At 44.3% G+C, this 18,360-nt stretch overlaps 2 protein-coding genes across 2 annotated transcripts; both read right to left on the bottom strand.

Annotated features, from left to right (window-relative positions):
- Positions 1 to 3,760: 3,760 nt before the first annotated feature.
- On the bottom strand, positions 3,761 to 12,047 carry pnn (pinin, desmosome associated protein). Its single transcript, XM_080523785.1, has 10 exons — positions 11,918 to 12,047; positions 11,342 to 11,416; positions 11,170 to 11,241; positions 10,812 to 10,887; positions 7,065 to 7,159; positions 6,757 to 6,832; positions 6,410 to 6,565; positions 6,155 to 6,293; positions 5,666 to 5,876; positions 3,761 to 5,434 (listed from the first exon to the last, which is right to left on the bottom strand). Exons 1-10 carry the CDS (start codon positions 12,028 to 12,030, stop codon positions 4,348 to 4,350), a joined length of 2,100 nt encoding a protein of 699 aa, XP_080379911.1. The 5' UTR covers positions 12,031 to 12,047; the 3' UTR covers positions 3,761 to 4,347.
- Positions 12,048 to 12,932: 885 nt separating this feature from the next.
- gemin2 (gem (nuclear organelle) associated protein 2) lies at positions 12,933 to 15,599 on the bottom strand. The gene is made up of 10 exons (XM_080550483.1): positions 15,312 to 15,599; positions 15,123 to 15,207; positions 14,924 to 15,013; positions 14,781 to 14,840; positions 14,563 to 14,673; positions 14,409 to 14,453; positions 13,871 to 13,939; positions 13,593 to 13,703; positions 13,378 to 13,436; positions 12,933 to 13,252 (listed from the first exon to the last, which is right to left on the bottom strand). The coding sequence occupies exons 1-10, from the start codon at positions 15,431 to 15,433 to the stop codon at positions 13,213 to 13,215; spliced, it is 792 nt and encodes a 263-aa protein (XP_080406609.1). The 5' UTR covers positions 15,434 to 15,599; the 3' UTR covers positions 12,933 to 13,212.
- Between the last annotated feature and the right edge of the window lie 2,761 nt (positions 15,600 to 18,360).

The raw sequence follows: 18,360 nt of genomic DNA, 5'->3' as shown, positions 1-18,360 counted from the left end.
ACACACACACACACACACACATACACACACACGCACACACACTAAAATGAACATAAGGAACCAGATCCAGCACCATTAGCTGGTCAGCATAGTGAAGTGTGCACCAGGCCTCTTCAGCAGCAGCAGCAGCAGCAGCAACAGCTTTAGGGGACATAGAGCTCCTCCATAGAGCTCCTCCACAGATCCCCTCCACAGCGCCCCAAGGCCTCGTTAAGCCAGGCTCAACCTCCCAGACACTTTGAAGCTTGAAGGAATAATCTGACTATTGATCTGAAAACCGGCCCTCTCTCCCTGGACCAGCTGAAACCTGCTGACCATCAGAAACACACTACTGCCACCCCACCCCCCCCCCCACCACCCCCCCAATCATTCTCTTCAGATCAACAGAACACACTGCTCAGCTCTCGTCGGCAGCCAGGGGGGATATCGTAACGTCTCGAGACTCCAAACTCTTTAAACGACCGTTAACATGTTGTTGTCCTCAACGGGCCACCGTACGCTCTTGTTTACCCTGCAGTTTCTCTGAGGAGGATCAATAGCAGAGCTTCATCAGCCTGCCTCATCACACACGCACACCGCTAATGAGGCAGAGAACAGCTGACTGCTCACTTTCTGATCCTACACACACACCAAACCACCACGGACACACTCACATACACACACACACACACACACACACACACACACACACAAACACCCCGAACCACCATGGACTGACACACACACACACACACACACACACACACACACACACACACAGCACAGGGTTACCTGCAAGTGACATTTCACAGACCACAAAACACTAAGAATTCTTACACTCACCGAACACTTTATTAGGAACACCTGTACAATTTCTCATTCATTCAGGTGGTGTAATGGTGTGGGGAATGTTTTCTTGGCACACTTTGGGCCCTTTAATACCAATCAATCATCGCTTGAATGTCTATTTGAATATTGTTTCTGACCAGGTGCATCTCTTCATGGCCAAGATGTACCCATCTTCTAATGCAGGGCTTCTCAAGTCCGGACCACGGTCCGCATACGGACCGAATGGCAAGTCAACGCGGACCGAGCTCATACCTCATGTTATGAATACAATACGTTATGAAGTTAAACGTTTTCTATTTTTGAAATAAATGTTCTATTGATCAATAAATTGTTAGTGACATTGAATATACCGTGTAGCTGGAGATCATTCAAAACGATCGTGTCCCCAGATGAATGTGGTTTTAATGTGGCTTATTTCCCTATCGTTGACATCGTTGTCAGAAAGTGTTGTGTTGTTTCTGCCGAGTTCACGCATTCACATTACACCGGAGAAGCACTGAGGACCACTATTGTGTTTTCCATTTATTCTTTCAGGTGGGTAAATGTCACATAAGTATTTATACAGTTTGTCAGTAATGTAGGTTTTATTCCGTTATGCATTTTAACACATAGTAGTCTGTAGTTTGTTATCACTATTTGTTAGCTTGGTATCCTAAACTAGTTTACGCTAGCTAACTGTCAAAACATGTCAAAGGGAGTTAGATGTAACGTTTGCCTGACTGATAGATTGATTGATTGATTGAAAACTTTATTAGAAGATTTGCATAAGTAGGTACATGAAAGTACATATTACATACAAGGTCAACTAACAGGATAAAAACCCAAGAAAGCCACTGGCTTATTTCAATTGGGGTCCTTGATACTCAAGGATAGGCAGATACGTATGTGAGTTTAGGATTTAATGTTAGTGTTTTGTAGTTTATCAATGAGGTGCTGGGCAAGAACAAAAAGCCCTACTCTGACTGTAGAGGTAGTTAAGGAGTGTTTGGATGGGATCGTTGAAGCTATGTTTGGGGGAAAGGAGAAACAGATGTCAGAGAAACTCAAGCAAATACCATTACCCAACTGCACTTCGACCAGGAGAAACAGAATTACTTGCGGACGACCTAGTAAAGCAGTTAACTGATGATATCAAGGGCGCACAGTGCATTTCACTTGTTGTGGATGAGACAATAGACACAAAGCCCAGTTATAGTATGTGTCAAGGTCAAGGGGGAATTCTGTGAAGACTTACTGGGCCTGACTCCACTCCATGGCCACACTAGAGGAGAGGACATTCATGAAGCCATCATGATCTTCTGGACAAAGATGGTTACAGCAGCAAATTCGCAGCAGCTTGACCAATTAATATTTGGATCCGTGTCTCCGTTTGGCAATCACACCTTTTGTGCCTAGTTTCAAGCAACTGATTGCAGGCAAACAATCTAATTTCTCCCACTAGGCTTGAATGTATTTTGATTATCTTGACTGTCTTGGATTTGAGTGTATGTTGCTTAAAAGTTCTAAGTGAGCTGGTTAAATGTTATTTTTTATCACCAATCGTTCCGGACCTCTGACATTGAATACAAATCAGATGTGGACCTTTGAGAACCCCTGTTCTAATGGCTACTTCCATGCACCATATCACATAGCAAAAGTAATCTCAAACTGGTTTCATGAACATAACAATGAGTTCAAGGTTCTTCAGTGTCTTCTCAGTGACTGGATCTGAATCCAATAGAACACCTTTGGGATGTAGTAGAACAGGAGATTCACAGCTTGAAAGTGCACCTGAAAAATCAGCAGGAATGTGATGCAATCATCACTCTCAAAGGAATGTTTCCAGCATCTTGTGGAATCAATGTCACGATGAACTACGGCTGTTTTGAGAGAAAAGGGAGTCCCTACCCAGTATTAGTATAGTGTTCCTAGTAAAGGGACTACCCCAGTATTAGTATAGTGTATATATTCTGCCTGGTCCCTTCTCTCTCTGCCACTCAAAAGTTAGGTACTAAAACCTATATTCTGTTCTCTGGGGATGTAATTGCATGAACCACTTCTACAGACTACTGCATTCTAGTGATTCTAGCATTCACATCGTTTCTCTCTGGGCATCCATACTGTGTATCCGCAACCAAACCACTGGTTCCCCTACTCCTGGAGCTCTACTGCCACCAAGTGGACGCTGCAGACCAGTACACTTACCTTCATATCTACAGAGGTAGTAGATTCTACTGCATGATCTCCACGTCCTCCCTCTGTATTTCCAGTAGGCGTAAAGGTGTTGTTTTCATTATTTCAAGATTCACCTTTCGCAAGGTTCTTGAAAAGTGTACTACCCCTCGATACTTCTAAGAATGAGCATTCTTAAACGCTTCGCTTGTCCGGTGCTGTTTCGGCATTGTCATTTAAAACCCAAAACTTGCAGGAAATACAACCACCGGCTATATTTTTTTTTATTCTGTGAGATTTGACAGGTGCATCACAGTGAGAATTGATTGGACAATTAATATATAATTACCACTACACATTGGAGAGTATCTTCCGTCTTCAGGCAGATTAAAACTTTCTATTCGATCCTTCACAGGCTGACTCATGTTATATAAAGGTAAAACTCAGATAAAACTCTCCAGTTTACCTGAGTGATGGTCTGTGGTGGATATAACAGCAGTAATGTGTATTCCATATAAATATTTCTCCGCACCTTACATCACCTGTCAGTCCCAGCCACTCCCTACCCATTTATCTGAGGCTAAACCACCTGACACGTTTTTAATCAATTCAATAACTTTGCAACTCAAGTATCCAGCTAGGCACTCCATCTAGGATGTGTTGAAAGGTGTGTGTGAGGACATGTCATTGAATGCCATTACAATTCATCACACTTGGTAGTATAAGGCGAAAAAATCCTGTGTGGGAGAGACTCAACAAGGAGGCAGATTTTCATCAGTTTTTTTTATTATTCAACACGCTGATGTTTCATTGGTACAAAAAAAATAATAATAATGTTTTATCCGAATCATGTGTCATACATAGCTAGACATTGTGCACGCTCAGCCTTTAGATCACTTGAGTCTGGAAGTACAATTTTAAGTTGTTACACTGAAAATACACAACTACTACCTTATTACCAAGACGACACTGGCTTTTGAGGATACATCGGTACGTAAGACAACTCTTCTCATCCCTCCTTTGCTTAAAAGCAAATCAAATTGAAACAAAAAAAATATGTTTGGAAGAGAGAAACATTTTTTTTTTTTTTTTGCAAAAGCAGACAATAGAAAAATCTATAAAAGAAAAATCTGAGGTAAAAAGCACAAGGTAACTGGCGCGTGACTAAAATTGACTGGAGAAAGAAACCTGTGATTAAAACCCAAATTCTTCAAGTAGATCTAAAACAACCGTACACCTTCATTGGCCAACGCTTTCCTCTCCGAGGGATTTCATGTTGAGGAAATCCAAAGACGTCTCGGTTAGGAAAATGTACGTTGACAAGAGGAAGCCGAACGACAAAAGGCAATGACAGCTGACACACTCATCTTAACGCCTCTTCTCCTTCCTGTCAGATTTGCGGTCGCCGCGTGACGACCTCTTCCCTGACCGGCTTCCCTCCGAGGTTGTTCTCTTGCGGTCAGACTTCTTGTCTTTGGACCCTTTGGCTTCTCTGCCGCTGCCTTTGGAGGACTTGTGGCTCCTCTCGCCCTTCTTCCTCTCCCTCTCTCTCTCGGACGGCCTCCTCCTGCGCTTCCTGTCCCGGGTGTGGGTGTGGCCACCGCCGCCTGCCGCCCTGCTCCTACTGCGGCTGGAGGAGGAGCTAGAGGAGGAGGAGGAGCTACGGCTGGAGCGGCTGCTGCTGGAGCCGCTGGAGGAGGAGCTTCCACTGGAGGAGGAGCCGGAGGAGGAGCTAGAGGAGGTGCTGTTGCTCCTCCCCTTCTTGCCCTCCTTAGAAGACTTCTTGCGGCCCCGGCTCTCCTCGCTCTGGGGCTCCAGGGCCTTAGGGGGCTCCTGGGCAGCCTTGGGGGCGGCCTCCTGCGGGGCCTGCTTCTGAGCCTTCTGGCTCCCCTCTTGGGAGAGAGCCTCCCCTCTAGGCTGCTCTTGGGGGGTCTGGGTCTCAGGGACCAGAGAAGCCCTATTGGCTGCCTCTACATCAGGCTCTGGGAGGGGCACGGTTGTGACCACCTCGGGGCTGGACTCTTTCTCTTCAGTGGGTTGGGTTTCCATGGTCTTCTCCTGGACGATGATCGCAGCTGTGGGGGCGTGAACAGGCTTCTCCTCTACCTTTCTCTGGGCTTCCTCCCTCTTCTCCTGACCCACCTCTTCCACTTCTCCAGACCCTGGACTATCCATCTGCTGGTCCTCTGTCTCCTCCTTCTCCTCTGCCTCCTTCCCTACTGCTACATCTGCCGCAGTCACCTCCACCTGCCCCTCCACTGTCTCCATCTCCTCATCCGGCTCCTCCCCCTTCTTAGCCTCCTCCCCCTTCTTAGCCTGCTCCCCCTTCTTCGCCTCGTCCCCCTTCCTAGCCTCGTCCCCCTTCTTAACCTCCTGCCCCTTCCTATCCTCCTCCCCCTTCTTCACCTCCTCCCCCTTCCTAGCATCGTGCCCCTTCTTAACCTCCTCCCCCTTCCTAGCATCGTGCCCCTTCTTAACCTCCTCCCCCTTCCTAGCCTCCTCCCCCTTCTTAACCTCCTCCCCCTTCTTAGCCTCCTCCCCCTTCCTAGCCTCCTCCCCCTTCCTAGCCTCCTCCCCCTTCCTAGCCTCCACCTCCCTCCCGTTTCCCCTCGGCTCTCCTTCCATGTCCTGATCCTGACTCTTCCTGGTCACTTCCCTCACCTCCCTCACCTCCCTCTCCTCCTCTTCCTCATCCTCCTCCATCTCCACATCGTTACGGTTACCTGTCACCTTGACTACCAGTCGGCCCGCTGGCTTACCCGCCTCCTGATCTTCTTTCTTCGGGTCCTTCCCCAGAGAGGCGTCCTGATCTCGGTCGCGCTGAGGCTGGCGCCGAGGGCGAGCCTCCATCTTACTCAGATGTTCGGCAAACGCCTCGCGCCTCTCCTCAAACATAACTAGAACAAGAGACGGCAGAGAACAGAGTCAGCACACATCCATGACGTACAACAGGTTGTTATTTTTGAATGAATATTCAGCCTGGGGTAAGGGTTAGCACACTGTGCACAAATTAAGTCTAAATTACACATCGCAGTGCTCTACCAACTGATCCACACAGGGTTCCATCGATATAACTGATGCCAGGGGAGGCTGGTTATCAGTTCAATTTTTCAATTAACAATGAGCCCATCCTCCGATTTTCTACTTCCACTAGCCTCCACTGACTGACGCTCACCATTCATTTTCTTCTGAGCCTCCTCCAGGAGCTTGTGAGTGGCTGAGCACATCTTCCCCGGCATGTAAAAGATGGGCGGCTTGGTCTTAGTGCGGATGTACTTCACTATCTTAGCGTTGTGCACGTTCCACTCCTCTTGCTGGAAGACAGGCAAGACAACGAGAGACAATCAACTCTAGTTCTTTTGTGGCACTTCAGAAGAGGGTTTTTAACGTTGCCAACTAAGTTTAGGTGCTGTGAAAAAAGGGTTGTTACCAGCTGAGCAAGCTCCACTTTCTGCTCCAGCAGCTTGAGTTCTGTCTGTTTGGCGCGTCTCTCGTCAAACAGCTCGCGTCTCTCTCCCTCCACTCTCTTACGCTCTGCTTCGGCCTGAACTTCCAGCTTCTGCTCAATCTCACAGCGGCGTTTTTGCTGAGGGGAGAAACGGGAGGGGGGGATGAGACAGGTAAAATATGAATAGCATTTACACACAAAACCAGCATGAAATTCCAGAGCAAAATGAATCCATAATGCAGATTTCACAGGCCATCAATGGGAAAACGCAAACCTCCAAATAGGTTGCTAGATCAACTGTGTTAATAGCTGCATTCTGACATTCCTACCCTGTCTGTTGCCACGTTAGATTCCTGCTTGAATTTCTGTAGCGTTCCCATCAACAGGCCAAACATGCGTCGATTCCTGGAGGAAGGAAGGTCAGGAGAAACACAAGGCACATCATGAACAACCTCTCCATCTAGAGGCTTCCAAAACACATTCAACCTAAACATCCATCCCAACTATGCTACAAACTTGCGTAATTGGTGAATTTAAGACTTTGAGCACATGGGTTGAGACAAATCACGTAGAAAACCCAATAGGCCTCATCCTAACTCTGAATGATCCACTAAGCACATGGGCGGTGAGGAGTCACCTTTGCTTCCCCCTCTCGTCCATGGTCTGGTCCTGGATGAGGTCTCGACGCGTGCGCTCCTTGGAGGTAGCCACCACTGATGACTGCAACGCTGGCTGGGGGCACAAAGCAGGGGGAGGGTTACACCATATGAGTGAGATATAGCAGAGGAACTCTGATTGGGTCTGATCCCAACATGATGAAGCCAAAGAAAGCATGGCAGCTGGTATGACATGGGGAGGATTCTTCCTTCCGTTCAGGCATGAAAACAGGTCGGGTGAAAAAAGTGAGAAGGATATGAGACCCGGATCCTGCTAGGGCAGTCGGAGACTGAGAGCCAAAAAAGATTATTGGGGTACCAGAAAGAGACACATCATACATGCGGGCTCACAAAAGCTCTCCCTCTCACTCTCCCTCACTCACACACACTCCAATAGGCTACGAGACCAGTGGCGTCATTTCAGCAAAAGCCACGATATGGCATGGTACCGAATGGGGGGGTAGAGGTGGATTTTTTTCCTCCAAATCAGTTATGCAATAGTCAATATTAGTGAGTTGTTTCTGTACAAAAACGAAAATATGAATGTATAATTAAGTGCAAATAAAGTATATTTACATGTTCACATGTAAACATACACATATGTTGTATAAGAAACTAGACTGACAACTTGTCATGAAAAGTGCAACAGTGCAGCTTTAATATAAGCTAGTACAGTGTTTCCCAAAATGTGGGGCGTGGGGGGTACTGTAGGGGGGGCGCAAAAAATAATATATATATATATATATATTTGATGACGCCCTTAGTCTGTGTACTACGGTAGCAGTCGCACTGTTATTCTGTTCTTGTATGAAGGTACGTCCTAATGTGACTACTTTGTCACTACGTTGACTGTCGAGTCTGTTGTCAGTCTGTGAATAAACTTACCGGAGACATGCTGAAGAGAATACCGAGTCTGCTTTACTTATTGTTCATACACGATTCATGTGCACCCAAGCTCAACACATATATACCATATATCTGCCATATATCATACTTCCGTTATATATCGAAAAATATGATGATAAATACATATAAAACGGAGGTATGATATATATGGCAGTCTCACGCGCCTGTCACGTCTCCAGTACATTAGAACTTCGCATCCTTTGATACATATGGCGGGATGTAAGGCTCTTGTAACTTCGCAAATAATGGCAAAATTGAAATAGTTTACTCTATGTTCAACTGCCGCGGCGAAGTTACAGATCCTTACATCCCGTCATATGTATCAAAGGATGCGAAGTTCTAATGTACTGGAGACGTGACAGGTAGAGATGCTCCGATCAGGGTTTTTGGTGCCGATCACCGATCACCGGAATCAGTGATCTGCCGATCCGATATCACCGATCACCGATCACAGCGTCGAAAATGGCAATTGAAGCATTCTATTTATTGTGTAGCATTATTTATGTTTTTAATTATTCTTAACACCATTGACATTGTATATTAAGTATTCAAATGAAATTAGGAGATGAGAAAGTATCATGAATTGACGACCATCTGTTTTATTGAATTCACAACCACCTGTAGCTTACTTCAGGAAAAACAAATAAAATGTGAAAATACAAATCATAATAAATCAAATGTACACTGTCACATCAAATGTGCAACATTCCACTCGAATGAGAGGAACTAGGGGCTCTTAGAGAACTTGCTTATACTGTAGCTTTCCTGAGGAACAATAAACATACCCAAACTAAACTGCAACATAAACAGGCTATAGCCAAATATAAAATACTGTTTCAAGTCAGTCAGTTTCAAGTCATATTTAGGAGGAGATAAGACAGCAAGTCAGCAATAATCAATAAAACAAAAAAACAAAACATTGCACCTAAGGAGATTTCAGACTCAAACCTTACTTCTGATTAAGCAGAATCACTGGCAGATTAGCCTTGAGAAATACAAGCATCTCAGCGTTTTTGGCACTCAGCCTGTTCCTCTTATCATCTAAAATATGTCCTGCTATGCTGAAAAGTCGCTCGCTATCTACACTTGTGCAAGGTGCACAGAGGAAGACCTAAAACTCACGCGCTAATAGTTGTTGCTATGGGCCAAGTGACTTCCTGCTCGCGGGGTCACATGACGTCGCTGAACACTACCTACACTACGCTCGTGAAGTCGCGCTGGAACTCTGACCAGCACTCGTGGAACGCCTCTCGTCCAATCAAAGCACTCGGTCCCTTTATGACGTCGAGCCCAGTGTGCGCTTCGGCGCTCTCTGAGCGAATCGACGAACCACTACCTACACTACGCTCGTGAAGTCGCGCTGGAACTCTGACCAGCACTCGTGGAACGCCTCTCGTCCAATCAAAGCACTCGGTCCCTTTATGACGTCGAGCCCAGTGTGCGCTTCGGCGCTCTCTGAGCGAATCGACGAACCACTACCTACACTACGCTCGTGAAGTCGCGCTGGAACTCTGACCAGCACTCGTGGAACGCCTCTCGTCCAATCAAAGCACTCGGTCCCTTTATGACGTCGAGCCCAGTGTGCGCTTCGGCGCTCTCTGAGCGAATCGACGAACGCAGCAAATGCCGTATGATATTCGTGGTATTGAAAGACCTTGCGTGCGTCCCTCCGCGAGGTATTTCTTTTGAGCAGACATTACAAACGGCATATTTGTTGTCTCTTTCCGACACTGTGTAATATTTCCAGACTGGCGACGCCATTTTGTAAACTGATCGGTCGTGACTCGTGTTTGATCGGCCGTTTTGAGAACTCCGATCAAAACCGATCAAGGCCATATCGGCCGATACCGATCGGCGCCGATCAGATCGGAGCATCACTAGCGCTTGAGACTGCCATATATGTGCCGTTTTATCACACGGCGCGGCTCCACGGCTCCACGGTTCTTTGGTGGAAAGGCATTTTTAACGAACTCCCAGCGAAATCAAAACACGAAAATCTTCTGTCACTACCTTTTCCAGTTGAACATAGAGTAAACTATTTAAATGTTGCCATTGTTTGCGAAGTTACAAGATCCTTATATGCATCAAAGGATGCAAAGTTCTAATGTAGCTACTGGAGACGTGACAGGCGCCTGAGACTGCCATATATCATACCTCAGTTTTATATGTATTCATCATCATATTTTTCGGGCATTTAGCTCATTAAACGGCGAAAATCACTGGCGGACCTGGGTTGCGATTCCATTTAATTTACAGGGAACTGTGTGAAAGGGGCTAACAGCTTGCAAAATAGGCTGACAACGCTAACGTTAGTAGTTATCTGTACTGTATAGTGTACTGCACTTAGTAATGTTTGTACCAAATGTTAGTACCAAAGTTAGCCATCTATCGTTAGCTAGCCATTTGTATTTTGTTAAGGTTACATTCCTATCTCAGTATTTGCGACTTCAGTCCTTGTCTTCTCTCAGCATACAAAAACCTCGGCTGACGTTCTGTCACCAATTTCTTCACCAAGGAGTTTCACGCGCACATTACAGTTTCAGCCCTTCACGCCTGCGCATTTGATGGGCCATCAACGGCCCATCAAAATCTTATCGTTCGAACGTTCAACGTGCGTTCCAGACTAATGGGCCACTCCGCCCCCCCCCCCCCCAAAAAAGAAAAATCATCGGATCTATATGATTCAGGGAAGTCACCTATTTTGGATTCAAAACAGCTAATTTCGACGAAAGGTGAGCGATTATCATGCCTGTGACCGTTGCATCACAATGAGCCCATCCGCAGACGTCTGCCTCCCCGGGCCTGGTCATTCTCCTCCTCACCTTTTTGACATCGTCATCATCCTCAGCGTCGCTGTCATGACGTGAATCTCTCCTCCCCCGTTGGTCACCAGCCAGCCTGTATGTATGTAACCATGGCAATAATATACAATGATCAGTTAGCGCTAGTCATATCATTTCACCCGGCAACCAGGAATGTTCACCATAGCAACCAAGCTCTCAGGACTGACAGGAGAACTTGTCTGAGGTTTCATAAGAGATGTTGTATTCTGGAGGTGTTGGGAGTGATAACTCAGCACATTCCTTAGGCCAAATATTAACAATATTAAAACATGTAACAAAGCTGGAGCACCTATATTGCAGCTGATCTCTCCAGCAGGGTTCTGAACCAAGCCCTCACCTCAACAGGGCCCCTTCAATGTCCCTCTGCTTGGCTGGAGGTCCTCCAATACCACTGTCAGAGATTCCACGTCTGAGGATGAGGATTTTTTTGTTTAATGTATAACAAAGATAGGTGGACACTAACATCCTCAGATAGGCAAATTATTATAATAATGGAAAAAAATGTTTACCTCAGCAGGCTGATTCCTCGCCCCCTACCTCCACCTCCTGGGCCTGGGATGGTTGGTCGTCTGGCTTGGCCAGGTCTGAGGGGAGGAACAGGAGATCACTCAGGTTGAAGAGCAAACAGGCATGTTTAGAACCATATCGATTCGTGCCATTAGCTACCCTGCATAACTCAAACTTGTCTGCTACTATAACGACGCAAACAGATGAATTACTTGATTTCACTTTTGAAGTTAAGTGCTTTAGCTAGTGAGGTGTTCAAATAGCTACTGATCAGGAAACATGTTAGCAATATCTGCTAGTTGCTAGCCAGTTGGCTAATGAGTCTAATGACCATTGAAACACCGATTATAAATACATGAACAATATCAGTTCCCAGTATGAAAGAAAGCAATTTCTACGAAATCACGCTGCGTTCAATGGACTCCAGGCATGCAGAGGTAGTGATTCTGAGCTACGCAGCTAGCCTCCAGTGTGCTAGAAGGGAGAGGTGCCATCTTTGTGCAGAGTGCGACTGGCCGACGAACGAACGCTGAATTAAAATTGACATGGGTGTACTGAGTTTACAATGCATCGCTTACCTCAACTCATTAGGATCTCGGCCGGTTAGTTTACGAATGTTATCGTCTACACTTTTTAGGTTCTCTTTCGCTTTTTCGAGCTGATCTTGCAGAGACCGCACTACCACCGCCATCTTAGATGACTGACTGACTGCCTACACACGCCACTGCTGCAAAGCATCACGGGGAAGTCGCGTTCCGCTGTTTTGATTGACAACTGAAATGGTCAATCAACAAGAACTCTACGCTCTACGCATCCGCCCATCAAAACAGTCAGTAATGGCACACCTGTCAATGACCAATGGTCAATGCCTGTTGAGTTTTGAGTTACTCTGACTGCTTCATAGCTTAATACACATTTGTTAATAAATCTGTCTATCTAACAATGGTTATGGTGTGTACTATATCAGGGTATATACAGGAATCTTGAGGTTAATTTCAATACCTTTCTAAGACTTTTTAAAGACCTTATTTTTCCAGACCTCACCGCCACTTCGAGCTGTAACCGTTTACATCAGTGACACCTTTAACTCAACAGTTTTAGTTCGCAATAGACCACTATCATACAACAGAATTTCCGGTTCATCTTTGTTTTTTAATAAAACTAATAAATTCACAAACTTTTACTAAAAGTTTTTAGGACTCAAACTCTTTGGACAGAGTCTAATTCAGAAAAATACCAACAAAATTCAAGACCTCATAAAATCGTGATAAGACTTTTTAATACTTATTAAGGGTCTTGATTTTCCCAAAATTGATTTATCAACTTTCAATACTTTTCAAGACACCGCGGATACCCTGTATATGATTATTACCTATGCATCAGTGGAGGCTGGACAGACTCACTGCAATGCATGGAATGGAATAAATCAAACATGTGCCTCTCTTGCAACACATGGTTTATACGTGGTTTATTTACCCAATTAGAAACATACTGTTCATATTACTATGAATGTGTATGAATGCAGTTATTATTTGTTGGCAAGAGAGATTGAGAAAACGAGCTAGTCCTCCATTCAAGGTTATCCTCCACATAAACATTCAAAAATGTGTTTATTACATTGACATTTCAGTAAAAAAGAAAAAAGAAAGCTTTACACAGCCTTATGGTGGGCTTACAACAATGTCTTCCCTCCAAATCATCAACATACACAAGCATGTATAGCGATGGAAGCCACTATGGCAAAAGTTGAGATTGTATTTAATTCCAGCAGATGTTTAAAGCCAAGGGAACAGAGACAGGGCGACAATCGGAGCATCATGCTACATCTCATGGTGTCTCCTGATGAAGCATTGTATTGTGGGACCCAATCAACTCAGTCCTCCTGATCAGCCAAGTCATTCTGTTCAAAGTACCTATGACAAAGACAACATGATTAACCATCAACCAACATGACACTTTCCATGACAATGATTCCTTCCTGTGTAGTGTGTGTGTGTGTGTGTGTGTGTGTGTGTGTGTGTGTATTGATGAGGCTTACCTCGCCACAAGACAAATCATTAAGTTCAGAGCAGACAACCCCTCATCTTCCTTGCTTTGCTGCAATGGGGGAAAAAATGATAATAGTAATGATTTCATCATCCTCATTATTGCCTATGCCAGGCTACATTTCGGACACCCTTTTAACTCTACTTTGTCCGAATCCTCTGACGACATACAAGCGACCAGAGTGTGACAGAGCTCTGGACTTCTTACCAGCTTGGCCCGTACTTCAGAGCAGCGCCTGGCCAGCTGTCTGATGAGAGAGTGTGCTTCTGGTAGGAGGGGCTTCTCCAGACAAGCCAACAGAGCGTAGAGCCATCTTCCCTGGAGAGATTCAAGTAAATCAGCTTTAAATGCCCCCAAAATGCTCCATCTTTCCATGTGAGGAACACATTAAGACTCTCTTGTCTTTAAGACATCCAAGGTATCTCTTGTAAATTAACGTCCAGTTAGTATGATGGCGGAATAGCTTTAATAGAAACTGAACTTACCAACTGTGGAACAAAGTCTTTCTCTCCAAACCAGTTGCTCAGAAACTCCAGCACTGCAGAGACTGTGGCCTTAGGCAAGAGAGAGGAGAAGTTTGACTTAAGCCTTTGTCTTCCTTGTGGAACTTTTTTTTTTTTTTTTTTTTTATTTATTTTTTTTTTTTTCTGAGTGGGGCAGTCCCACTCATATTTTTCATTTTTATTGACAGTTATAGTGAAGATGTAGACAGGAAGGATGGGTGAGAGAGAGGAGGGATGACATGCAGGATATGTCCCCGGCCGGATTCGAATTGGGGACCCTGCGGTACATGGTCAACGCTTATTCCACTACGCCACCTAAGCGCCCCTTCCTTGTGGAACATTGATGAGCAATTTCCACCCTTGTCTGTCTTGGGCCATCATCATTATCATCATCATCATCATTTCACAAAGGAAGTTTGTAAATTCGTCCATAATGACCCTGCGGTGCTGTGTGAACTCCCCACCACCACCTACCCCAGCCCCCCAAGTAACAACAGCTTGAAGACGTGAAAGAACTCACCTGATTTAGCCTGCTCACTATGCTCAGGAAAGGTGGGAAGCCAAGCTGGTGAAACCGGTGGGAAGACGATACATTTAAGACACAGTTTCGATAATAACCGCTACACACTAATGTTACACCCACTCATAGTTCTTGTTCTAACCAATGATGTCACCTTCACATAGTCCAGGCCTTGATCAGGACCAGTCTCAGAGGGAGGGGTGTCGAGATAAACAGTTTCCCCCAAGCAGAACTTCTTCCATCCCTCCTCATCCTCTACTTTAGGCTAGGAAAAGACAGCGCTCTTTAGATACGGTATGTTGTCTGTTTGTTACAATACACCTTCTACCAACCGAAGCACATCCAACCTGATAACCATCATTTCATACTCACCATCAGAACATTGTCGTCCAACGCTTGGCCACTCCAGTGTCGCCGGTGTTTATTAATGCTCTGTAAAGTGAATCAGAATCAGAACAATTTCCCTTCAAAACAATGACACAGGCAATCGTGTTTATTATGCACATGTCTGTTACCTGTCTGACGTCAGAGAAGTTGCTAACTTGCTGTCGCTGCCATTTGAGGCTCGGGGCGAGTCCTTGAGGAGCGGCCTGGCAACCTGTCACCTGCCAAACAAAACATGTCCATCCACATCGTCATCAGGCAGGCTACAAGGCACGGAACACAGACGACATGAGTGTTTCATAGGTGGCAATGGAAAACAATGAAACTCACAGACGCGTTCACCGTTTGTTTCTTCGTCAATTTCTTTGGATCAATCTGAGCTACGACAACATCTGGACAAAGTGATGCCTCCAATCTGAAAAACAGACGAGCCATTGAATCAAGAGACAAGCTAACAAAGAGATACATTACTATACTTGGCAGTAAAAGATTTAGGGCATATTGGCATGTCAGACTTACTGGACCTGTCTGAGATATTCCTGCGGGTTTCTTGGCGGCTCTTTTAAATCAATTTCTTCACCGCTGTCGCCTGTCTCCACCGGCAGAAGCCTAGGCATGAGGTCCTCCACGTCCGATTTCATGATGGATGGAACTAGTTATGAAGCTACTCCGTGTCAGATTTATGTACGTTAAACACTGAAGGCAGCTAAGGACACTCAGCATGTCCTACGTGAAGAAATATCCCCCCAAATGTGGCTTGTTTGTCATCTAATAAAGATCTCACGAACGTGAGTGTTTAGCGCCATCTTGTTTGATGCCGAATCATGACGCATTAAGAATGCGCCTGTTGTCATGACAACTTAAAGATATACAGTACATGTATTTGCACATTGATGCGTATTATAAATCCGTCATCCAAAAAACGTTAAGCACAGAGACCTTGCACACAACAACAGTTATCCATAGAGGCATTGAGCCATATAAATATAACTCCCTCTGTCTTAAAATCCAATAACTTTACTGTATACGAATGTGAGTATGTTTTTTTTGTCTCTTGGTGTGTGGAGAATATACACGTTATTTATAAAAACAATATTCGAATAATAGATAGATATTTATAAACATCGATATGTTTATATAAGTCCATTTCCCTCAGTTGCCGTTGCGCTGGTTTAGTTCAGTGGTTACTTCGTAAGCATTTCTTCTCAAGAAAACCTTCACTCCACCCTTTACCGGGTTCGAACCACGTGCGCTGTCCAGCGTTTTCCTGAGAGGACAGGTGATGAGCGTTCAGGGGGAAATGTTTTTATGAGAAAATGACCGTTCAAATGCACGGAGACAACATGAAATATGAACACTGGTCATACATGTAGTCCTTTACGTATAGCTTTCTGTTCCCTTAGTGTTTAACACTAGTGTGTGCGGTTGAAGTTAGTCTTTAGGTAAAACATATTGTAGGCAATTATGTATACATTTGACTTTGAGTAACAGAAATCCCATCACAAGGTTTGTCACTTATGTCTCCTCTGAAGAAGGATTCCATGGCGTGTTGTAACAATGGGACACTTTTATATCAATAAATAACCAAGAGATTCAATAAACTGACAGCTCAATAAACTGTCACTTAATATTAGTGATTTCATGTAATATTCTGCCACCAGAGGTGATTTAGGCAAAAGGCAAGTTTATAATAAATGCCATTTAGCTGATGCTTTTATCCAAAGCAACTGTCATTGCAGTGAGTGCATATTTTCAGCATATATGGTCCCAGCGGTAAATCGAACCCACACCATGGCTAAGTGTGGTTAGCACCATGCTCTACCAACTGAGCTACAGAGGACCACCAGGTCAAAGCTTTAAACCACAGATCCAAAACAGTCTTGTATCACAGCGCCTCCCCTCCTAGAGAGAGAGAGAGAGAGAGAGAGAGAGAGAGAGAGAGAGAGAGAGAGAGATGGGAGGGTAGAGGAAGATAATCATTAGATGTTGATGCTAGAAGAACACACCAAGATGACGATACATAGAAACGAGTACCTCGTCTTTGAAAGTCCAGTTTCACAGTCAAGTTTTGGGTTCATTAAAATCTCTCCCTCAAACTGATTTGATGTATCAAGGACCCCAATTGAAATAAGCCAGTGGCTTTCTTGGGTTTTTATCCTGTTAGTTGACCTTGTATGTAATATGTACTTTCATGTACCTACTTCTGCAAATCTTCTAATAAAGTTTTCAATCAATCAATCAATCAATGTACAGCCCGCAGTTTTGTTAGTAAGTATGTGAGAAAGTAAAGCTAATAAAGTTGAATCAATTGAATAAGAAAGTGTGTCCAAACTTTTGACTGGTACTGTACACACACGTGGATCTATTTATTTTGCATCCAAAGGTCAGAAAGTCTTCCAGCACAATAATCAATGTGCATGTGTTTTACCACCAGAACTAATAAAACATTTATTACCAGACAAGTAAAACTGTTTATAAAACAGTTTATTTTACTCTGCCGTGTTGTATTTGTCGTTATTGTTTATAATGTGCTTGTCTTGTGTCGAGATGTTAAGAATAAAAAAAGATATAACAAAAAGAAAGTAAAACTGTTTTTCAGGAAAAGAACAGGCTTTGATTAACATTTGTTTGATCAACATTTGTTGATCAATGTAATCAGCTGCTCATTTAGCTATCAACATTAACCTGCTAGCTTTCAACTTCATTCAAGCACTGTTCCATGTTAATCATTATCCCTGGTTGCCGTATCTTATCATGAGTCTTTCCTCATTTGCTGAATAGCAGAGCCCTGAAGAACATGACAGCCACAACCTGAGAGCAGTGTCCATTTGTCCTTTCAGGGTTGAGCACAACTCTGTCACTCAGTATGGATCATTTTACATGAATGGATTTTAAAATATAAAATATGGCTTTTTCACAGATACACCTTTGGACTGTAATCATCTTGATTTGTCCAACTCTAAATTCGGAATTGTTGTCTGACCTCAAGCTCTGTGGGGACCCAGAGTGTGAAAGTAAGTCGGCAGTAACAGAGGAGGAAACTGTTTATCTATACTGTGTGTTGAATTCCTACGAATATCTCTGTGGTAGACTAGGGTTGTCATATGCTGTGGTAGACTAGGGTTGTCATATGCTGTGGTAGACTAGGGTTGTCATATGCTGTGTTTGTACAGGCTTAATGAGTCGAGTCCAGGCCACCAGAGATCACCAGGGAAAGGACTGCAGATTCCTCAACTTCAGAAGAGGAGATGTGATATTTGTTTACCATAAACTCACTGGGAAAAGAGATGATCTTTGGGCAGGAAGTGTGAGTTTGTTTTTGTATCTCTATGTGTTTAAAAAGAGGTTTCATTACCGCTGGAATTATGAATGACAGTGCAATAGATTACACACATAAGGCTGTCTTCTTATCTGGGTGAACCCTGCCATGCTGATGTGAGCTGATATCAATGATTGTTGTAATATCATGCTGTGCTTGCTATAACTCAATACTGTTGTGCTCTTAAAAAATTCAGATTGACAGACAATTTGGGTATTTCCCCAAAGATGCTGTGAAAGTGGAGGAGAT

This window comes from Nansenia antarctica, assembly GCF_963989245.1.
Source record: "Nansenia antarctica genome assembly, chromosome: 1".
Classification (NCBI taxonomy): Eukaryota; Metazoa; Chordata; class Actinopteri; order Argentiniformes; family Microstomatidae; genus Nansenia; species Nansenia antarctica.
Note: the sequence above shows the minus strand (reverse complement) of the source record. Positions and strands in the feature narration are given on the sequence as shown.